The sequence below is a fragment of the Plectropomus leopardus genome, chromosome 17 (genome assembly GCF_026936395.1).
Source record: "Plectropomus leopardus strain MGB_pleo_1.0 chromosome 17, ASM2693639v1, whole genome shotgun sequence".
Lineage (NCBI taxonomy): Eukaryota > Metazoa > Chordata > Actinopteri > Perciformes > Serranidae > Plectropomus > Plectropomus leopardus.
Window position 1 is genome coordinate 32572743 of NC_142192.1, and position 23894 is coordinate 32596636.

At 37.9% G+C, this 23894-nt stretch overlaps 2 protein-coding genes and 1 long non-coding RNA gene across 4 annotated transcripts in view; 1 reads left to right on the forward strand and 2 right to left on the reverse strand.

The window, feature by feature from the left end:
* Nucleotides 1-2016: 2016 nt before the first annotated feature.
* On the reverse strand, nucleotides 2017-7800 carry LOC148186729 (DEP domain-containing mTOR-interacting protein-like). Its single transcript, XM_088090857.1, has 5 exons — nucleotides 7558-7800; nucleotides 5489-5656; nucleotides 4857-4927; nucleotides 3569-3673; nucleotides 2017-3017 (listed from the first exon to the last, which is right to left on the reverse strand). The coding sequence occupies exons 1-5, from the start codon at nucleotides 7574-7576 to the stop codon at nucleotides 2889-2891; spliced, it is 492 nt and encodes a 163-aa protein (XP_087946983.1). The 5' UTR covers nucleotides 7577-7800; the 3' UTR covers nucleotides 2017-2888.
* A 2327-nt stretch (nucleotides 7801-10127) lies between these two features.
* On the reverse strand, nucleotides 10128-12829 carry LOC148186730 (uncharacterized). Its single transcript, XR_015779575.1, has 3 exons — nucleotides 12614-12829; nucleotides 12299-12486; nucleotides 10128-10651 (listed from the first exon to the last, which is right to left on the reverse strand). It is a non-coding gene; the product is annotated as an uncharacterized LOC148186730 (long non-coding RNA).
* A 9092-nt stretch (nucleotides 12830-21921) lies between these two features.
* The window catches only part of LOC121957412 (autotaxin-like), a 59067-nt gene continuing 57094 nt past the window's right edge, over nucleotides 21922-23894 (forward strand). Inside the window, exon 1 of one of the 2 annotated variants that reach the window (XM_088090814.1) lies at nucleotides 21922-22232. In XM_088090814.1, coding sequence (XP_087946940.1) covers nucleotides 22215-22232 — 18 coding nt within the window. In that variant the 5' untranslated portion in view covers nucleotides 21922-22214. The remainder of the gene's footprint in view (nucleotides 22233-23894) is intronic. The other variant, XM_042505978.2, reaches the window with a different exon arrangement.

The window sequence follows — 23894 nt, forward strand, 5'->3', positions numbered from 1 at the left end:
GATTGATTAAAGTGATGACATGTTTTGAAACTGTCATATTTTAAAATTTAATTCCTAAATAGAGAGTGGTGCCCCTTTTACTTTAATGAGTGCAAAATCCAAATTCTAACGTAGTTATTAATAACCGCTACAAAAATCAAACAAACCTTTACAGCAGTCACAGGTGAAGTTATAAAATAGAGAAGATGACATGAAGCAAACAATAAAAAGCATAATACAAAAGAGTAATACTTTAAATTAAAGTAGACTTTTAAATATTGATAAGCCTGTAATAGGGTTATCATGCTTGTAATTCTGTATTAAACATGTGTGACCTCCTCTTTTTTTCTAAGGGTATTTAGTTTCTTATTAAAATTCTCAGTACTCATATTTGGAAACAATATCCAGCCATTTTTTTACTAACCGCTTCCATTAAAATCATCATTAAAGATGCAAGAGGAGCAGAGAGACCGACTGAGTCTCCAGAATCAGGCTGCAGAGAACAAAACGCTGCCTGCTGAGGGATATTTCATTTTTATCAAACCTGTGCACACAAACAGAGAAAAATCCAAACATACATACAGAAACAAGGTATGAAAAGATAATGGAATAAAAGATCCTTTAAAACAAAGCATTCTGGTTTGCTTCCTTAACCCTTAAAAACCTGAGAAAATTGCCTTGATTTCATAAAAAAACAAAAAACAAAAAAACATGGGAAGACTGCATTGACCATCAAAAGTGGAAATTATCCAAAACTGAGAAATTAGTAAAAAGATCAAGAAATTTAAATGAAACAAGAAGAAAAAAAAATGACAAAATAGAAAATGCGAAGAAAACAAACAAAATAAAAAACACAAAACAAAAGAAAACATGCTTTAAAAATATAATAATTGTGTAAAATCATTTTAAGTATGTCATTATGATAATCATATATATTTCCCTGCATTTTTCCTTTTTTTCCCTATTATTTAAAAAAAAAATCCAAAAACACTCATTTCTTTCAATTTGTGAAACATTTTGCTTTGGGTCTATACAGGTTTTAAAGGGTTAAGTTGTTGATGCACCTCACACTAATGTCTTCACACTCCTTACTTCCTTTCTGGGAATCAGACGTCGCAGGCGGTGGATGGAAAAGTAAACACAGCGGAGGAATAGGTGCGTGTGAATGCTGCTGCTGCAATACACGTGGGTAATGTGTTTGTGTGGAGGAGGCAGTGAGGTGGCACACAGGGGTTAAAAGTCCAAATCTCCCTGAAGAAGGAAACAACAGTTGGAGAGATGTCAACAGCATGATCACCTTCAGGGTCGGTGGTTTCTTGTTTTTTGTATCTCTTACTAATTCAGTGTTTCTAAATCTGTGCAGATTAATTTGAGCTTCTTTTGAGTGAAGATGGACTATTTTTTGTCAGCGTGTCATTGCATCTCACTGCTGAAGGGGCTTAAATTAACACACGTGTGTTTCTATCAATAAGCAGGTTTCTATTACGGATCTGCGCAAAACTTCAGCGATATTTTGAAAAATTCAGAAAAAACACGATTGGTACATGATTGCGTTTCCATTAACCCTCAAACTGGTCAAGTTGAAATTGCGAATACAAAATACTTCTAATGGAAACATCGATTTTGAAAGAAATCCTGTTTATCGCATGTTTTTTACAGTTTTTTACACTTGCATGAGGTGGTATTTCACAAAAGTGATATGGAAACGCTTTTTTTGCTTTTATAGCTCATATGATATGGAACATCGGGTGCGAGTTTATGGATACCAACCATCATTAAACCCAAAGAAGAAGAAAAAGTACAACAAAGTCACATAAAATTCAACAAAACATGAGTCGGTATGTGTGGACGGAGGTCTTCTTCACTCTGATATGATACATAGAAATTACGGTGAAATTAGATTGACTTTATAAAGTAGCTGCAATAGAAATAAACCTGTCAATGTTTTGAACATCGCCATTTTTATTGGAATGCTATCGTGAGAGGAAAGTCGCGTAACATCGCGAGAGAAGTCGCATAATATCACTCAGTGGAAAAGCAGTCATCTTGCAACTGTATTTCATAGAAATTTGGAAAATATCACTTATGTTTTGCACAAAGAGGTTACAAGAAATCTACCAACAACTAGCACCAAAAGACAAAAAAAAAAATTACCCCAAAAAGTGCTAAAATAAGTATAGATAATAATAACAATAAATACATATATTTTTTTCTAGAACCTAATTTTAAAAATACAGTCATAAATGAACATTTCTTTATATTTTTCATAGTGTTTGATCATTTTCATATGATTCTCTCTCTTTTTTTAAAAGCTAATTTTCAGGTCATTTTTGCAATTTTGTGGGACATTTCATGCCAAACCAATTTGCTTCCGTTGTGATGGTTGAAATGCTTGTGAAAAGCATCTGAATGCAGCTCAAGCAAGCTGATGTCATCCGGGTTTCAAAGGGTTAACGGAAACCTGCCTAATGTCGATCAGAGCTGGAGGGAAGAATACCTGTGACCACTGCAGTCATCAGACGCAGGTGTGAACACTATTCCTTACTTTTCCCATTATATGAATTAAAAGTCCAGCTGTTAGCAGGTGTTAGCGGGTTCTTTTTGCAGTTTAAAGGAGTGAACATTTTCCATTTCTGCCAATATATCTCCCGAAATCCTCCCTCTTCTAAAAGTCTAAAGACTGTTGGATCTGAGGTTGATCTTAAAGTTATATTGTCTGTCAGCCAATCCGAAAACAAACGGCCTCCATCAGCTCGACAGTAATTTTAACACAGAATATTTCCTCTGACCTTCCTAACACGGTTTCCTCCTGTTTCATTCCCGCGTTCTTGCAGTCCTTCCAAGAAAACCTCAGACAGGAAACGTGTTTTAGGAACATTTTCAGCCTCTGTTAGTGTCTCTGTCACTGCTCAGTGGTCCATCTCCTCCATCACCTCCATCACCACAGTTCTGGGTCCTGTTAGGATCAGGTGGCTGACGGTCCGGTAGTCCAGATTGAGGACGTTGAGCCCGTTGACCGAAACTACAAACTGACAAACCTGCGAGTGAAGAACAGAGAGATGCAATAAGAGAAGTGAGAAGAAAAGGAGGGAGCAAGTGAAGGACAACATCCATGATGGAGCTGAATGTGATCGACAGAAAAGCTAACCCTTTAAAACCTGAGCAAATTTTGATGTCTTTTAAAAACATGGGGAGAAGGTGACAAGCAACTTAACAAAAAATGGCCCAAAACTACCCAAGAAATTAATAATAAAAAAGGATAAAGAATTATTTGCAAATAAGCACCCCCCCCCCCAAAAAAAAACAACAATGGAAAATTATGTTTAAAAAGTGTTTTTTTTTTCTATAAAATAATTTTAAATATGTCCTTCTTAGAATTTTAAGTGTATTTTTTCCTAGTGTTTTGATCATATCTTATCAGTACCTCATCTTAGGGTTGATCTTCTGTACCAGTTTGCTTTGTCAATTAAAAAAAAGGTTAGGGATATCTGCAGAAAGCAGCATGTTGGCTGACTCCGAAATTTAACAACATCAGTACTGGTATTGGTAATGCGGATATTGTCGTGCATCCCAAGCGTATGCTGCCTACCTTCATGCCAGCAGCAGCAGCAGGGCCGCAGGGCTCCACGGCCTGGATGTGACACGGCCTGTTTCCTCTCACCACAAACCCCCAACCAACAGCATCGCCCACGATCTGGAGACACACAGAGACGACCGTCACACACCCGTCTGCAGCAGCCAGGACCGGCTCTTGGCATAGAGCGCCACGCACAGAGATAGTCTACTCTATAACTCTCCGGATAAATCTGGAAACTTTTGCAGAAGCTCCCAGAAGCTGCATCTACACATCTCTCTGTAAATTTAGACAATTATTTATAGTCTCTGAGTAACTGCTGTTATCACTGTTGTTGTTGTTGTTACCTTATAAATGGTTTTACAAACTAAATGCAGGTCTTAATTAAATTAAATAACGTTAGTTTGCTCAGTGCTGCTTTACATGAAGCAGAATGAAACCACAGACTAATGTTTGAATCCAGCTGCAGGTCAGACAGCAGACACCACCGGCATCACCACATCCGGACAGTTTCATACTGTAGATCCCAGCATCTCTATTAAACTGCAATGTTGTCATAATTGGTGTTATTATTTAATATTCCAATAAAACCTTGTTACTTGTTGTGATTAGGGGACAACAAAATGGCTACAGCCGGCCCTTGGTGTCAGAGAATGTGCGCGCTGTCTCTCTTTGGGTGTCGGAGAATGTGCCCGCTTTTTGTTTGGGGGTCCTAGTATGTGCAGAAAATCCAAACAAATGTCGTTTGTACTTCATCAGTTCAATCAATATTAAGGGAAAAGGCATTATTCACTGCTCACAGATTGATTTAAAAAAACGTTTTTTTAAAGGCCTATATGTATTTTTAATTTTTTTTATTTTAATTTTTTTTTAATTAGAAAGATACAGGAGATATAAAATACGGACTTACATAACTTTTTTAAAATTTCTTTTTTTTTGACATTTTTAAAACTTTTTCTTTCTTTTGGATATGAACTTATTATCCCTCACATTTGCAAAGATATAAATTGTCTTAATTTTGCCACTTCTGACCCCAGTGTCACTGTGTCAGTTTGACCCAATCAGTTCCTCTGTGATAAAAAACATTTTCATTTTAAAAGTTGATTACACTAATTAAGGCCAGTAGAAAATTTTTTATACTGAAAAAAAGCTTTTTAATATTTCACATTGATTTTCAAATGGGTTAAACTGACATGGCAGTGGGGTTAGAAGTGCGCACAGTCTCTCGTCCCCTCTCAGCTTAATGAAAACTGAATGAAACACTCTGCTAGCTGTTAGAAAAAGGGTTCAGTTGTGAACGTACTGTGAATGTTTTCTTCATGTAGGGTCCTCCTGGTCTCTGCAGCTCTTCTGTGCTCACTGGTCTCTTCAGGACTAAACATGAAGCAGAAAGTCAAAATGTCAAAAACGTCTCAAAGAAAGCAGAAAGTTTTTCCAACTTTGATTTCATCACCTCCCATTAAAACAACCCGGATGTGTTGGATATGATGCTTTTATTGTGATGTTTTCAGCTCTTAAAGGTGCAGTCAGCGACTCTAATCCGAAACACTTTTTCTCAAATTTAGTGAATATCTCCTGATCGCTTGTTCTCTGTTCTGTGAGTTCGCTGAAAAAGTCGAATGTTCATACACAGCAAATTTGCAAATGGCAGCTACATTTGCCTCATTTTCGCCAACAATGATTCCAACAACAACAACAACAAAACTCGCTTGAAATACTCAAAATTTACTCTCTATATTCTCCTTCTGCAACACTTCAGCTAAATTCTCCAACTCCCGCTGCTGAGAACATGTCATTTCCTGTCACCTCTTGCGCACGCTCTTGCAGAGATGCGTGCGGACCTCTGCTGTGGCTGCAGTGAGGTGACCCAACAAAACAAAATGTAAATTAAAAGCATCATGTCTATAATTGCTCCTGCAGTATTATTTTTTGTACCTGATTTGGGGTTGTAGAGCACCGGGGAAGAGGAGGAGGAGTTGTTGTTGGTTAGGCCGACTCCTCTCCTGCTGTACCTGCTGCCGTCACTGCAGCTCCTCAGACGGGCTCCTCCCTCTCCTCCTCCTCCTCCTCCTGCAGCTGCCTTCACCTCCTTTGAGGGAGCCACTGATGGAGCGAGACCAGAAATCATCATCAGGTGGAGAACTCTGTGACTTTTAATAATCAGACTCAAAGCTGACCCAGTTCTGCATTTAACTTCCTCAATTCATCCTCCAACAAAAGTGTTTCTGTGTAAACATGTGTTGATAACAGCTGACGCTTCGTGAAATAGCAGAGATAAGAAAGACAAAAAGAGAGCGCTGGTTTGGCCACTGACCCTAACCCTTTAAAACCTGAGCAAATTTTGATGTATTTTAAAAACATGGCCACTGAAAATCTTTATTCACTGATGCTTTAGGGCCCATTTACCTCTTCAAACAGCCATCTTTCATATTTACAGTGTCTTCATTGTTTAACATCCTGCTGGTGGTCTCATTTGTTTACAGTAAATCTACTCACATGATTGATAAAAAATAAAGCTAAAACATCATTTCCGGTAAAATGTGTGAAATGGGACACTCTGATAAGCCATTCAAAGCTTGTAAATTGGGGCCCAGAGATTAAACGACATACAACTTTACAAATATAACTTTCATCCTGTAACTTCACTCTAATCTAAAACTTTAAAAGCATTCAAAAATGACTAAGATCCTAAAAGCATAGCAACATTAATACAAACATGCAGACAAATGGCCTGTGGAGAATAGCAGTAGAAATCGCCTGGAGTAAAGTGGTTGTTTAAAGAAATAAAATAAAATGAAAATAATTTTAAGTCATCAACTATACAAATTTCTACAAATGAACATATTTTGTTTGCAGCTGTTGTCTTAAGGTCTTTTTAAAGTCGCTTTTTCCTTGTATTATGTGCATGAGAGTAAAGGTAAATCAGGATAAGTTTGGGATAAGAGTTTATCATTGAGCCTAAACACTACATTTCCTCTTACTTATCAATATGTGTTCTTTATCAATATTATCTATGTAGCAGATTTGATAATATTGCAGGAGGAACATTCACGTATATTCACAAAGCTTCCTTGTAGAAAATGCTAGGCTAAAGACCACTTTGATATTTTTCCCATGTTTGTGAATGTGGCCCCTGACTATTATCTACACACACACACACACACATACACACACATACACATTTTTAATTGTGTGACTGTATGATTAGATGATGCCAGGAAGACGACCTCACACACCCACATAATAAAATGATAACAAAACGATGAACTTCATTTGTTCCCTTGATGATAAAACATGTCCTTTGTCTCACCATAACAAAAACACTTCTCACTCAGGATAATAATTTATCCACTACTTCCTCCTGTAGCCATGGTTACCGCGTTAATACGACAAAATTGTTTTCTTATAAAGTGTGTCACTACGAGTTAGACTATGTAAACAAAATGCAGCAATTTAGTAAAAAAAAACAACAGCATTTTCCCAATATAATTCAAGTAAAAAGTGCAAAAGTCAATGTAATATAACCGAAATCTGAAAATAAAAGTAACTTAATGCAATAACCATATAAATGTAAATGAAAATAAATAGCTACAAACAAAAATGAATCTAGTAAAAAAAAAATCTGTATGAAATATGGTAAAAAAAAAAAAAAAAAAGGTCAACGCTATATTATAAAAATCTGAAAATTAAAGTAACTTCACAAAATAAACAATTAAACAAACAAAAATAAATACAAATAATAATGAATTTAGTGACAAAATCAGTTTGAAATGTAGGTAAAAAAAAAAGTTAATTTATCATAATAAAAATACATTTTAATAGAATTACAGAATAATCAAAACACTTAAATTGACTGTATAAAAACAAAATTTTCGAGCTTTTAGTGAAACAATTTTATCACAAAAAATGTCAACCGTGCAGTTACACAGTGACTCTGACCTCTGACCTTTTTCTTACATTATTTGTTTGTGGCGAAGTTGAGAAACGTCCTTAAACGTTCTTACCTGCTGTACGAGGTCCCATCTCTCCTCAGTGGATCAGAGAGGACAACTGCTGAGGACGAACCCAGGGGACGAAGACGCTTCAACTGCTCATATAAACTCACAGACAGACAGATGGACACGTGGACGGACGGTCTGTGACAGTCCTCTGGTGTTAAAAGAGTCTCTGCACAGACTGAAGTTTTCTTCATCAGCTGGTCAGTGAAATCTGTGTGTGTGTGTGTGTGTGTGTGTGTGTGTGTGTGTGTGTGTGTCAACAGGTCTGAAAGCGAAGGTAGTCATCCGGTCGGAAAAAAAAGAAGTGTGTGTGTGTGTGTGTGTGTGTGTGTGTGTGTGTGTGTGTGTGTGTGTGTGTGTGTGTGTGTGTGTGTGTGTGTGTGTGTGTGTGTGTGTGTGTGTGTGTGTGTGTGTGTGTGTGTGTGTGAGCTAAATATTAAACCCTTACACAAACAAACTGACAGGAGGAGGAGGAGGAGGAGGAGGAGGAGGAGACACATCTTAAGTAGAATTTCTCCTCTCTGCAGTACTTAAGTAATATTAAGAGTTTATGTATTACTTGAAAAAAAGGGGCTGTGCATCGATTTCTTTTCTTAGATTTAAAAGAAAAATTAACTTTTTCAGGGTTTGTTTTTAAATAAACAGTCTGAAGATGCTGAAGAGTCTGTACGTGAAATCTTTTTCTTATAGAAAGAATAAACTTTAAGCTTTAAAATAACGTTTTGTCACGCTGCAAACTTAAAAATCTTTACTCTGCAGAAGAAAACAAACAGTTTAGGAAATTACGAAAAGCTCGACTCGACTGAAAACTTCTCAAATTCTTTAAATTAGAAGAAAAAATAATGATTTCTTTTGATGAATAAAATGTCATGTTCAGATTTGGGATTCAGATTTCGGTCATTTATTATTATTATTATTAATTAGCTGAAAAGTTTTGAGAGTAAAATGTTCTGAAAACTATAGTTCTAATTCTTATAATTATATATTTGCTAACACCTCCTTGAGCTCATTTTCTTGTCGTGTTTTTATTTATTTTTTTTTACTTCACTTGTTTTCTTTCATTTTTTGTTATTTTCCAGTTATTTTCTTAGGAAGGGATCAAGCTGATATGCTCATTTTTCAAAGAGTTATGTACCTGTTTGCTGTCCACCACTGATCACTCGTGTCTGTGGTCTGCAGAAATGTAGAGGTCTGCAGGTCTGCAGGAATCTGGAGGGTCTGAAGATTTATTTGATAGATTTTTAGTAATTTAACATGCTTTAGTGTATTTTAGTGGAGTCCTGAAGGGCAGAGAGTCTTGCACAATCATTCCCGGAGCTTCAGCTGTTGGGCCATATGTTTGAGGAAGTGTGATTTCTACTTTTAATATCTGCACCAGAACGGACTGTTCCCGTGGAGCTGAATAATATCAGTAATATCTGTGTTTATCCTTTCCTCTCCGGCGCTCACTGCGGGCTGCAGCTTGTGGTCCTTCCTGATAACAGCGTGGATTTCTCCATTCGAATCTAAGGTTGAGCAACTTCAGAAAACAAGCTTTAATACAAAGAGAGTTTCTCAGCAGCAAACAAAATGACACTGTGACAAAGAGAGGTGATACTTTTAAACCTTTGAAACCTGAGCAAAAGTTTCAAGGAAATAACCTGAAAATAATAAAAAAAATTAAAAACTAAAACAAGAAAATGGCCTAAAAAGTGTAAAAATGATAAATAAATAAATAAATTTTAAAAAAAGGCTATTTTGTTATATTCTATATTTCTGTATTGTAATCTTAAATCTTGAAAATTATTGGAATTATAACTATGTTGTTTTTGACATTTTTCCCTGTTTTAAATTTTTTTTTTCAGTAATCATCTCCAAATTTTATGATAATTTTATTACCCCTTTTTTCCTAATTTCTTGTAATTTGTGGGACATTTCTTGCCAAGTTGGTCCTCAGTTTTCAAAGTGTCAAACAGCTTGTGAAAGGCATCTGAATGCAGTTTCAAAGGGTTAAATACACCTGAGCTTCAGCCTGGTTGCCATGCCGACTGTAGGAGGCTGCAGCCGCAGAGGAAAAGGAAACGCAGAGATCATTTCTGCTCTGATGGACAGAGGAGAGGCGGGATGAAGACGAAAGCTTTCCATCAGTCGATACTGAGAGGAGCAGGGTCAGACTGAGCAGCATCTCGTGTTTAACCCTTTCAAACCTGAATCGACATTACTGTTTTTGTGATGTGTTCAGGTGCCTTTAACAGGTATTTTAAACCTTTAAACTCTGAGCTAATTGGTTTGATTTCTTTTGAAAACGTGGGAAAAAGGCAACGAACACCTTGGGAAGGAATGTCCTGCAAACTGCAAGACATTAGTACATTTGGAGGATTTTTTTTAAAAGTGAGAGAAAAATGTTAGAAACCATTTTTAGAAACAGCTTTTCTATTTCAATTATTTTGCAGAATAATTGTTATTTTTATTCAAATTTTTCAGGGTTTTTTCAGGTTTCATGAGAAGTGATTTTCAGGTTTCTAGCTTTTTTTTAAGGTATAATTTTCTGTTATTTTTTTGGGTAAGTTCTCCGTAAGTTTCTCATTGCCCTCGTCTTGCGTTTCTGAAATAAGTTTACTCAAATTTCAAAGGGTTAAAAGCTTCACATATTGTGTCAACGAAAGATAGATGAAAAAATGAAGTTGTGTACAAATGCACCCCAGCTGACTTTGTTCATGTTATTCACTGACATTAAACATTATTTATTGCAAAAAGTGACACATAAATGTTCAACATGTCTGAGCCTTTCAGCTGAGTCAGTTGGACAACGTGGCCGAGAACGACAACAAAGGAGAAATACTCAGCAGACGTCACCGCCAACAACAACAACAACAACAACAACAACAACAACAACAACAACAACAACAACAACAACAACAACAACAACAACAACAACAACATGTTGCGCACAGAGTAAACACGCTCCTGATAAGCTCACATTCTGTTGTGTCTGCAGCAAAAACATTCCTGACTCGTTACATCAGAGCCGATCAGCGATCAATCAGTGCTGCTTCAGTTCCTGATCAGGAGTCGATGTGGGGTCTTAAAATGCAGATAACAGTGATACACAGCAGCATTCCTGTGAAAGAAAAATATTACTGTCATCTTTAACGTTCTGTCGTCAGGGATTTTTGGAGGGATTACAAGAATTGACCTGTGGAGGTCTTTTACATGTGAAAGTTTGAGTCCTGATCTATCCGACCGACGGTCTGCGCTAAAAACCTAAAAACAAACTCAGCAGCCTCGTGACCTTTGACACAGTGACCCTGTGAGATGTGCACATCGCCGGGTAACTCTGCAGCATGTGTGCATCACTTCATTTATTTGTTTACCTTCATCTTAGAAGCAGTTGAGTTCAAACAGGAGCAGCAGCTGTAAATGTGCGACTGTAACAGTTCAGGGCTGAACTGAAGAAACTGTCACAAATGACCTAAATGTTACTGTCAGTAGGTGACTTCATCATTTCACTGTTTCCCTGCACGTCTCGCTCAGATCAGGTGTTTTTAAAGTAAAAAAAAACATGTGATGAAGTCACAGTTTTCCAGTTCACACCTGTTTACCAGGTAACCCACGCAACAAACACTGAACAGACAATTCAATACAATGACTTTGTTTTTGCTCCAAATGTTTTCAAGGTTTAAATTTAAGATCTGAGACTTTTTTGTGCACTGAACAAATATTTTTCTGTTAAATTTTGTTTGCAAATGTGTTAAAATCCAGGTCAATGAGCACTTCTCCTTTTCAAAGATAATCAGGTGTGACTGATTAAACAGCATCATGACTCAGGGTTCACACACATTTTTACCAATATATTTCCAGGACTTTCCAGGACTTTGAGGCCGGTTTTAATGATTTCTGAAACAACCATCGATACTCCTTCTCAGTTCCTTTTCATTATTACACAGAAGCTTTTTAAAATATGTATAATTACTGAAAAAATGATAATAAATTAGAACAGGATTAACACAGAATATTTAAGTAGAATTTAGGGACTGTTGTTATTAATGGGAGGGAGCAGGTGGTGCAAAAAGGGGGATTTAGGAGAGAGGCATATAACTTTAAATCACTGTATTTCTTTTACTTATTTGACTGCCAAAATGTTTAGACTTTTTTATTTTTGGTCAAAATTTTGGGGGGCTATTTTTCAGAAAAAAATGGTAAAAAAAAAATCTTTCTTTAAATTCAAATATATTGTTTTCTTTAAAAAGTTTTGACTGATTTTTAAAGAAAATATATTTTTTCTTTTTATAAAAAATCTTCATTTACATAACTGTAGAGAACATTTCCACATCATTTTAACAACCTAACAACTGCTTCAAGTTAAAGTGACGGAAAATTCAAGCAGAAAATAAGATTTTGCACATCTGCTGTAACAATCTGATGATGTCACCTTGTTCTCATAACCTGAGCAGCTTTATGATATAACGCTGTTATTTCTCATTGATTTCATGGATCAATAAACTCACAGGCTGCAGGACTGAAGTACACAGGACATTATGTCTGTGCTTCTTATTATTGATTCTGAGTATTTATTACACCTGGAGGTTTCCACTGCTGCGTTTCTCACATATGAAATGAACACACGTGTAACACTGTGAAATTATGACCAAGAGATACAGTAAGATACATTTTAGTTTGTGTGCAGTATCTCTGTGTGGTATTTGGAGTACATTTGTGCAGCTACAGTACTACTTTAAAGTAAACTCGTGTGTATTTTGATCCTTACTTTTTTCTCCTCCTCTCTCCTGTAACAGATGAAATGCTGCTCTCTGCTGGAGAAAAGCCTCTGACACGTTCAAGGTCCAGAGTTATGTATTATCACCTCACTTTGTTGTCTTTACAGCAGTGAGTAAGTATCTAGATCCTGTATTTAAGTAAAAGTAATAATACCACACTGTAAAAATCTTGGTATATCTGCAGAAAAGGGAAATAAAAAATAGGTGAAGAGAACTGTGTATAAAAAGTAAAAAAAAAGATCACACATAAACAGCTCATCAGTACATAAAGCTTCAGTAGCATGATGATGCCTGCATGGACCCACCAGGCAAAGGCTCAGGGGCCCAAAATATCATTCAGATTAACGCGTGCTCACGTCACAGTCAGTGTCTTAATGATTTGTCATCTTTAAGTTTTTTTTTTTTAATTTGAGTTAGTCTCATATTGTTGTCACTCAGTTGGTTTAGCATTAAGTAGATTGTGTGTTTTTCGGTTTCAGTTCAGTGTGTTTTCTCCTCGTTGTGCTCCTGTGCTGCTTTTCTCTCATTTCTCACCTTCACAGCTGTTCTGCATCAGCCTCATTAGTCCTGCCTGCTCCTCTCAGCCGATCAGCTCCTCTTATGCCCCATTTACACGTACACGGTTATTTTTAGAAACGGACATTTCACCCTCTCCGTTTTCAAAAATAATTCCGTGCACACGTATCCGTTTTCAGAAAACTTTGCGTTTACACGAACCCGTGTATGTCTGCTGCCAGGACCCTCCAAACCTGTAGGTGGCAGTGTAACGAGAAGCTGAAGCCCACGTTAGCCAATCAGAACCCCGAAAATAGCAACACTCATCCGTCTCTGCTCCTCCATGTAATAAATCAGCTGTAGTTGTAAATGTAAGCATGAGAGGAGGGCTTGCGCCAACATAAATACGGCTGCTGCTCTATGGTTACCATAGCAACATGTAAACATAGGTCGCACTTTTGACGCGAGTGCAAGTTCTGTCGCATACTGTGACGTCTGCTGCCTGCGTTTTCTCCGTTTTGCTCCGTTTACACGCAAACGGGCAACCGGCGTTTTCCAAGATCTCCACCCTGGCCGGAGTTTTTAAAAAGCATCGTTTTCAGAGGCGAATTCTCCGTTTGCGTGTAAACGAAGGGTGCAAACGCAGGAATATTTCTCCGTTTCTAAAAGTAACCGTGTACGTGTAAACGGGGCAATAATCACCTGATCGGCCTCACCTGAGCTTCTCTGCGCTTTTCTCCACCTGCACTGCAGCTGCTCGTCACACTGGTTTGTATTTTGGTTTTCATTCTTTGTTGGATCCTTTTGATTTGGTTGTGCTACCTTCAGTTTGCTGTTTCTCTGCTCCAACTTTGAAATGTAAAAAAATGAACTCATTATGTTCCTGTTCTCTGCATTTTCCCGCATTTGGGTCCACTTGATCCAAGAAATAAAAATAAAAACACAAATATTCCCCAAAGAGACACAAAATGACAACAAGGAGACAAATGTGAGTATTGACAGATGTAAAGGAACAACAACAACACAAAGAGATGCAAATATACCTCAGAGACACAAAACGACCCCAAAAAGATACAAAACAACCACAATGTATTTCAAATACACAAAACGACAACCATTACACAAATATAGACACAAATATTCTTCAAGGAGCAACACATTGACCTCTAAAAGAAACAAAACAATCACAAAGAGACACAAAACGACCACACAGAGACACAGAAAGAGAAAAAAAGTGGCAAAACCACCACATAGTGTGTTTGGAGACTGTGAGGCCTTTTGCATGTCTGCGTCCAAGAGCCCTTTGTTTCATAATCCCTGTCAGTCCCCATTTTTACCAACAGGGGGCGCCAGTGTGAAGGCCATCTCTTGTGTACCCCTGATTCACTTCCTGTCCCTTTCTCTGTGGATTCCTTCAAATGAAGGTTGAACATCTGCATGTGGACAGTGTCCGGTGTCTCTGCAGTGCAGTGTACTTTCAGTATATTAAAATAAGTTAGTTTGTCACAGTTGTAGGCGAACTGTGCAATGAAGTTTTGAACTTGATTGTAAATATATGATATAATTATGAAGTTAGAAGTCCCTCTGTAAAGTTCTGGTCACATTTCACAGCAATTTTCGCTGAATTCTGACTTCCTGCAAAAATATGGGGACAAGGCAAGGTGTAACTTGATGAAAAGTGGCCCAAAAATTAGCAAAAAATTTTGCAAGAATTTGTAAAAATAAATGAATTAAATTTAAAAAACTTTAAAAACAAGAAAATGATTTATTTCTTGCAATTTGTGGAACTTTTTCTTTTTTTTTGCTTACTGCTTTTCTCTGTGTTTTCAAAGGAAATTGAACCAAATAGCTCAAGTTTCAAAGGGTTAAACATTTCCAAACTCAGGGATCTAAAGTGTGTCTGTGTGTCTCTAAAACCACCAAAAACCACCTTGACTTAACACGCTTTTTATTTTGAAGGTAAAAAACATCCAACCTTTTCTTTGAGAAAAAATCATAATAAATCTCTTAAAAACCGTGTGGGTGACGCAGGAGCTTTACGTTAATTCAGACGTGAACACTGGAACAGGCTGTTCGTTTGTGTGTGTGTGTGTTTGCAAGAGTGTGTGTGTGTGTTTGCAAGAGTGTGTGTGTGTGTGTGTGTGTGTGTGTGGGTGGGTGTGTGTTTGAGCATAGTGAGGCAAATATTAACTTTGTCCAAAGTACATTACTGTTCCTGAATTACGATGCACAAATGTCAGCAGAGTTAATGTATTTTAGTGCTCTGAACTTCAAACTCTCTGCAGGAGCATCAACATACAGCAGCGGCTCCACGGTCAGCGTCATTAAAGGCACATTTCACCGCACAGTCGTTCATCTGCTGAGTGTGAGGACGAGGTGACACTGTGTCAGTGGTGCGTTTCAAGCTTTTTCTCCCCTAAAAACCCAACTAATACAGCTTTATACACATTAAAAAGTCTGGAAGACATTATGTTACAGGTGCTCCACTCACATGTAATTTAACATGCAAGAGCTGAATTATTGCCTCCTTCAGCTAACCCCCGAGCACCCTGTATTATGTTATTATTATTATTAAACGTGACTGGAAATAACAAAATCTATCAGTGTTTCTGTAATGTTTTGTTTGGGGTGCACTTTAGAAAGTGGCTGTAGAAATACTGCAGAGTTTATTTATTCAAATGGCCATAACTTTCCAGGATATCTATGTCTATGAATACTACTATTAAAAATAATAACTGATAGGACTCATATGGCACTTTTCTAAGTGCTCAAAGACACTTGAGATGAAATGCAAAAAGAAAACAAACAAGAATAGCATATAAATATGAATATAAGCTACAAATCTGAATCTGTGTCTGAAAAGGAGTAGCAATAAGTCTAATTTTTTTAATACTATCCCCCCAGATTTAAACAATTAACAAAATGTATCTATACAAACATTAACTTCCTACACCAATGAATGCATATAAAATATATCAGTTATCTACATACATATACATAAAGATGCTCTATAAAATAAAGATTTATAGCTTTCACTTTTTTAATGAAAATGACAACAAAATGTAAACAAAACAAAGAAAGAAAAATGAGTGAAAGAATAAAAATAAGGGAAAAAAAGAAGAAAATAAGAAATCCCTGCACGTCTGAAACAGTCACACTTTATTTCTGACTGTTTTCTGAGTAAGTTCAGTCTTTTGCTGCTTCACTACAAAACTCTGCGTGTAAGCAGTGTTTTTATCACTCAGCGTCCGCCTGTCTGCTGTTGCATCACACTTGTTTCTGCTTTTTGAACAGGAAGTTAAAACTGGACAGCTGAGCTGACAGTGGAGCTTCCAGGGAATTTTGTGTTTTTGTCAACGTCTTGATTATTCAGAGTTAAAGATGTGTTTGACGCTTTCAGGGGACCAATTTTGCTCATTTTCAGGGTCATACTTGTAGAATGGATTTAATGAAAAGTGATTTGGGTACAGCGTTGGAGGCGGGGTCCCGTTCAGTCCTGTGGAAGTTGTTCAGTATGCATAAAGCCCAAAATGTTCAACTGCTGCAAGTAAAGTCTGTAAATCTGCACTGCTTCAGTGCCGCGTCGGGCAAAAGAGACGTCCGCTGGCGCTCTGTCAGTGACTTTCTACGTCTACTTTTGACGTTTTAGGTCTCCTTCTGCGTTGGCTGTTTACGCTCTGTCTGTCAACAAACGCACATGGTGTAAAGACGCGGCCGGTCGTTATGTTTACACAACATGGCATCCGATGGATAGCTTCAAGCAAAAGAAGGTAAGGTGTACAAAATAGATGAGAAGCACTCGGACTGAATCGGTGGCGTTGTTATTATACGCTGGCGGACAGCTGGATGGCACCGGGCGTGTCCACAGGCGATGTGCACAGACGGCGTCACTTGAGAACACAGCTGGACAGAAGCGGTTGCGTCGGGTAATAACGCTGCCATGTATTTTAAGATGCACGAGTGCGTTTTTTGGGCAGGCTGGTGGAGAGGTATGTGAGTCACACTCAACTTTGAGTTCACTTCCTGCGAGGATATGTGTGCGTTTTTTTTCTACACCTAACCATGTGACTCTTTTGCCTAAACCTAACCACAGTCTGCGTTAGTTGGCATGTGCTCATGTTGTGTAAACATAAAGACGTGCGGCGTCATCCCACCATGTGCATTTGTTGACATGGTTACGGCTTTCTGGAGCGTAAACAGCTGACGCAGAATAAGACCTCAGACGTCATTAGTAGACGCAGAAGGTCACTGACAGTGACGAGATGAGAACGTGTTGGAACTCCAGACGCCCGGAAGTCAGTTGTTTGTGGGACCCGTCCGTTTGTGAGAACACTCCTTATTTTACGTTGTTACTGACAGCGTTACTACCTGATGCTGTCCTTCTGGTTTCATGTGCACACGCCCGATTCTGTTCATTTGTGTTATTAAGTGAGGCCACGCGCTCGGTGCTCTCTGACCGTCCACCGTGTTTAATAACAACGCCGCCAGTTCTGGCTGCATTCTTCGTTTTTGTAAGTTTCGGTATATTTTATGTGGCGTATGCTGAGGTTATTTTTATATGTAAGCTACTTATTATCTTATTTCTGTGTTAGATGCAGGCTAAGTTATTCATGGTGCTGTAAGGCAGTTTAGTCCGTATGACTAAAGGGATTGTGATGACGTCCGGCTCAAAAATGACAAAAAGTCTGTGTGGATAGATATACGTGTTTTACTGTGTTTTACTGTGTTTTACTGTGTAGTAACGTGTAGTAACGTGCTGTAACGTGTTGTACTGTTTATGTGAGATTATGAACAGAATATCAAGTCAGTAATGGAGCAGACACGATGTGATTTTGGAAGAACTTTGCCTGCAGTACTTTTTTTTGTTATTTCCTGCCTCATGTGGATTTCACAAAATGGAACTGGACCTTTTTACACGGCAACGGTTCTTGCATGAAATGTTAAACTTTTGTTGCGGTTCGGCCTTTCTTTCACAGCGTTTTAGGGGCCTGAAAACACAAACATTTGAAACCGGGTTACAGAGTGTAAACTTTTGACTTCTGTCGTTGTGCAAACTGGCCATGTGCAGATCCTGTGAAAACGGTGACGTCACGGCCGCACTTGGCGCATGTGCATGGTGTTCTTCTATTGTGTGTCATTACAAAGTTACACTGCCAACTTCTGCATTGGCATGCATACATCAGCGTTTTTGGTAGTTTTTGCTGATCCATGTTCACAGGGATGGTTCTCACAGTGTTATCATTTGAACGTGGATTTAGGAACTTTGGCATGCTAAAACAGAAAGATTGGTTTGATAAAAATAGTCATTTTTAAGTTAAACCAATGCCAATTAAGAAAAGTAAACTTCAATTAATATTAATAACTATTTGCTTACATTTTTCAGGGCAACTGGTTGCCCCGATTTCTTAGAGTAAAATCAACTTGTCAGATTTTCCAGCGCACGCCTCGTTCCTTCTCTGAGATAACACAAAGCTCAGAGACACCTGAGGCCCGTGGTGAGCCGACAGTGAACATGTGAACGTCTGAGTGTTTTCCTCTGTAAACACTGAGACAAAGACTCGGCGCTGAGCAGAGAGCTCTCCTGTTGAAAGCTGTCTCTGCAGCAGATAAATGCCTCTGCTGCGAGACGGGTATCAGTCTTCGTAAGATGTTTGTCTGCGCTGTGATTTGGGATGAATAGCACAGAAAGCCGCAGCTTCTTTTCACAGCGCTGCTATCAAAACACATCTCTGTGACAGGCCTGCACTCTGCCGGGAACATTTTGTCCATACAAATCTCTCCCGGCTTTGAAAAGTGATCTGTACATCCATCACCTCGAGGCGAACATCCTCGTCTTACAAAGACCACACACAGACATAAACATTGACATATGCATGGGCACGCATACACGCACACACACACACACACACACACGCACGCACGCACGCACGCACGCACACACACACACACACACACACACACAACACACACTCACACACACACACAGATATTCCTAGATGTGAACACAAATACAAAACATGTTGAGAGGTTTGAAGTTATGAAACCTGTGTGTGTGTGTGTGTGTGTGTGTGTGTGTGTGTGTGTGTGTGTGTGTGTGTGTGTGTGTGTGTGTGTGTGTGTGTGTGTGTGTGTGTGTGTGTGAGAGAGAGAGTGAGTGCTGCCTCCGGCACAGATTACCTTTCCACTGGCCACAGAACAATCTGATTGGACGATGTGTCGCTTCACCTGAGGCCGTTCTTATCTGGCTCATCCTGGCAGGAAGTCAGACTGCAGCTTGAGTTTCAGCACACCTGGACTCTGCGGGTCAAACTATCAGCAGGATGTGGACAGGTACGATCCAGCAGGCTCTCAGCAACATCCACACTCTCTAACAAAAGAGTGTTTAAAAAAAATAAGTAAATAAAATTTTATTAATTAGATTGTTTTTATATTTTTATTTTAATGTGAGCTCAACTTTTTTTCTTTCTCCCTTTACTGTATGCATAAAGGATTGTAGAATTTTAATATATTTTAAGTTAAGAATATTAAGAATAAGATTTTATTTTTAATGCATTTGCAGCAGGTCTCCTGGATGCATTTGCAACAAGGTGTTGGTTTTCTGACTTATTTCACTTGAACCATGGATTTTATTTCAAATTTATTTGCATATTTATTTCAAATTTATTTACATATTTATTTTTCAAAGGTGTAATCTCTGAGGCTGAAAAACAAAGCACTAAAAGCTACAGTTCCTTTGATAATATATTTTTTATAGGTAATAAAAATATTAATAGATTCATATAGCAGGTTTAAAGGTAGAAAAATAAGCTGAGACTCAAAGCTGTCAAAAACTTCACTTCCTTAAATAACAAAGAAAAGATGAAATACAACAGAAGCAACAAAAGCCATAAAACCACAAATAAAAGGAAATAAAATAAGAAATAAATGAAATCGTTAGAATAAATAAATAAATAAATATAAAAAGACGAAATTACATAAAAGCAAATCTATAAAAAAATGGGTTTTAAAAAGTGATTTAAAAGAAGTCACTGATTCTGCGAGTTTTATCTCCTCCTCGAGACGCCCATCTTAAAATGTCAAACCTCCAGCAGAAATAAACACGTTTACAGCCTGGCATAAAAACAGTTTTGGTCTATAGCGAATGTAAAATTCCACGACAACTTTACAAGGTGGATTTTTTTATAACTCACTTATTTATATTTTGGTGAGGTTTAAAGTTACAGGTTGAATGACAAACTGTCTGCGAGGCGTCGCTTTAGTCTGTAAGTCATATCCAGCCCTCACTCCTCCACAGCTCCACCCTGTCATCCAAATATAGTCACTTCTGGATCCAAATCCAAGATGGCAGCGGCAGAAATGCCAAAACTGCGGCTTCAAACCAGCAGTACACAACTATCCCAGTTTAGTATGCACCCAATAAAATAGTGGTTTATGCAAAATATAGCCTGTGCTATTAACTGAAGTTGAATGGTATGTTAATACTCAGACTAAGGTCGCCCCGTAACCATAAAATCTGCAGTAAGTGACTAACATGGAGGTTAACTTTTTGTCTTTCTGCAGTACGTTACTAATATCCTTTTATTTTTGTCTTTCTTCAGTGGGTTACTGATTTCCTTTGAGCGTTTCTCTTTCTGCAGTTCCAGCTTACAGTCGCTATATTCAGCTGTGAGTTTACCGTAAGATGTTGGGAAATGCTGAGCATTTGATTAGTCAGCATATAGTTTTTTGAGCTTGACTTGACGTCGATTCAAACAAATTCAAACACTGCAAAATCTGACAAGTTGGTCTTACTTAAAGTCATCTCGGAGCTGTAATTACTTAATTTTGTGAAGTTGTCACAACTTAAAACTGACATCTGAAATAATCTTGTTCTTTTTAAGTGTTAGCTACTTCTGTAAACCGAGTTAGTGTGACTTAACTAGATCCTAAAAAAGAGGATTTCACCAATGATAAAGTTAGGAGATCTAAAAGTTTTATTTACATGTGTAATAACATACAAGTATGATTTTTTATATGACTTGCATTACTGAAGTTGCTAAAACTAAGAAAGATTTTAATTAAACTAGTCATTTTTAGGTTGCAACAACTTCACAAAATTAAGTAAATATAACTCAATTTTCCGATTATATATGAAGTAAACAAAAATTAAGATTAATGTTTATATTTACTTACATTTTTCAAGGCAATTGGTTTCTACGGAGGTTATTTTTTTTTTGCAATAATCTAAAATCTATTGGAAAAATTCTATTGGGGAGCCAGTACGACGTTAGCTTTCTGTTTGGCCAACAGGAAAACGTCATGTCTGGGGCACTCTACGCTGAAAAAAATGATCGTAAAAATTTCCATTAAATTACAACTTTTTTTCTCCTAAAATCATGACTTTATTCTTGGATTATTACAATTTATTCTCAAAGAAATCTGACTTTTTTTCTATAAAATTAAAATAAGTTTGAGGCCTGGAAAACATTTTTTTTAAATTGATAACTTTTTTAGGAATTTCTTTTGTTTTTGTAATTTGCTTTTTAATTGGCATTTCTTAATAAACATTCAGTGTATGCATACAGGCGATATACATGCCTGTCTCAGATCCAGTAGTATTTTCAGCGGTACACACACAGCAGGAAACAAAAAAAGGTGTAAATAAAAAAAAACAATAAATAGATAAAATTTAAAAAAATACTGTTGATGATATTATTATTATTATTATTATTATTATTATTATTATTATTATTATTATTATTATTATTATTAATCATTATTATTAATAACAATAATTATTATTGTTATTAATAATAATAATATAGAAAAAAATTAAAAACAAATCTATGGACAGTTACGGAGTGATCTTTTCTTAAATGTCCAAGACAGTTCTTCCTTTAAATGTTCAGGAATTTCATGCAGCATGAACTCTGCAAAATAGCCAATTAAGAGTCTGCAAGAGCTGCCACATCAATCACCGGATCATTTCCATGTTGTCACTGAGGTGCACTCAAGGCCAGTGAAACCTCCATGTTTGTCTGAGCCTGAGTGAAAAGTGAAAAGCCCCTCTTCTCCCTCAGGGAGCCTCTCCCTCTCTCTCCCTCTCCCTCTCAGTTCAGTGCTGCTGACTGTGTTGGACTCCGGAGCGTCACCCCGACCTGACGCACTCTTGTACCAGAGCGCAGCTGTCACCATTACTTCATGCTTATTGGCTCAGGACCGAGAGAGGCAGAGGCAAAGGCAAACACAGAGAAAGAGAGAGAGATAGATAGATAGAGAAAGAGAGGGAGGGAGAGAAAGAGAGAGAGTTGGACCCCTGCGCTGCATCGATCCGCAGAGGCGCACAGAGGAGCTTCCACCGGACTGTTGGACACTTTCTGAGTTTCACTTTTTCCCAGTTGGAATGCTAAAAGTGGATTCACTCTTTGGAACATGCTATTGGGAAATTTGGTACGGTAAGACTGTGACAGTTTTGTAGTTTGACTCAGTTTTTTTAATTAATTAATTAATTTTTAGCTTTCATTTGGAAAGCAGCTCCCTCTCTCTCTCTCGCTTCTCCCCCTCCCCCTCCCTCCCCCGCGCTGCTGCAGAGCTGATGTATCGACCTGCGAGCGCGAGAGCTGCACTTTGCCTCACATCAATGCAAGCTCTGAAATTTGGAAGCTTTACCTCAAGAGAAAAGGAGATGACATAAGTGTGAGCAGGAATATGAATTATGGAGCGGCTGCAGATTTGGGGTGGCGTTATTTTTTATTTCTGACAGACTCTGGGACAGGATGCATGATGATGATGATGATGATGATGATGATGGAAATGCTCTTTGTCAACACTGACACACACATTTGTTTACCTGGGGGAGGTAAAGGTAAGCAAAAGTTGTAGGTTAATGGTTACACTATGTACTGTCCCCGTTTCTGTCAGAGCGAGGCGGTGATGTCATCATCATCATCGTCATCATCATCATCATCATCATCATCATATGGAGGACACCTGTGAAGCCAGTCATTAGTAATGAATCAGGCCGATATGTTAAAGGTCCAGTTTGTAGGATTTAGGAGGATATTTTTGCAGAATTTAAAGATAATATAAGAAGTATAAGTGTATAATCACCTTAAAATAAGGATCTTTGTGGTTTTGTTACTTCAGAATGAGCCGTTTATATCTACACAGAGGGAGCGTATCCTCGTCTACGGAGATCGCCATGTTGTACCACCATGTTTCTACAGTAGCCCAGAAGGGACAAACCAAACAAACACTGGTGACAGATAGGGGACATTCAGGTTTTGCATATTTGCGTCAGCTAATAGCAGATTTGCGACGAGAGCAGCATCAGAAAAACACCATTTTCCTTTAAAAGGGAAACTGCTTTATTTGCGTTTTTAACTGTTTTAAATCAGCTGGTCGATTTGTTTTGAGACCTCTGTGGATAATTCGGCTCCCATAAAAACCTAAACAATGAACACTGAAGGAATACTAACCATCCAAGTTTAAGGGGCCGATCACACTGAGACGTGTTGCTAGAAAAGTGTTGTTAGTAAAAACGTTGTCGTCCCACATTTTGACATTGATTTTCTTAGCTTTAGGAAAGTTTTACAAAAAGTGAATGTTTTGATTAAGCTTATTTTATATTCATAATTTCTCTTTGCGCAATCTGAGGGTCCACGGAAACCCGCCCACTGAGCTGACGGTAAAATTCAAATTAAAAGTGACTCACCAAATGATATTTAGAGCTCTGGTTTCAAAACTGATTTAGCTTCTGTCCTTAAAACTCAAAACTATCCAGTATTTCACAAGAATCTGCATCTGTTTCTGATTGCTTCTTTGAAACCAAGAAAAGCTCTGCTCTTATAGAAAGCATCATGTTAAGCCTTCTGAAATGTTTTGACCTCAGAAAGTAATCTGGCTGATATCGTGTGCACGTCTGTGTCACTGCTGCTGTGAGCGTCTCAGTCAGCTGTGCGCGGCACACTGTGTGCGTGTTTATCAGTGCCGGCCTCTTCTCTCCGAGCTGAAGGAGTGGAATCACACAACGCTTAACTTTCCCACGGCCGCCGTTCCTGGCTGCCCGTTGACCTCTGACCCCTCTGGTGAGATGTGATTGTGTCTCAGAAG

Coding starts and splice junctions, on each gene's coding strand:
- LOC148186729 (XM_088090857.1), bottom strand. Junction 3,674..4,856: donor ACATGAAGAAAACATTCACA/GTACGTTCACAA, acceptor GTGTGTCTCCAG/ATCGTGGGCGATGCTGTTGG. Junction 3,018..3,568: donor CTGCTGCTGCTGGCATGAAG/GTAGGCAGCATA, acceptor CTTCACTCGCAG/GTTTGTCAGTTTGTAGTTTC.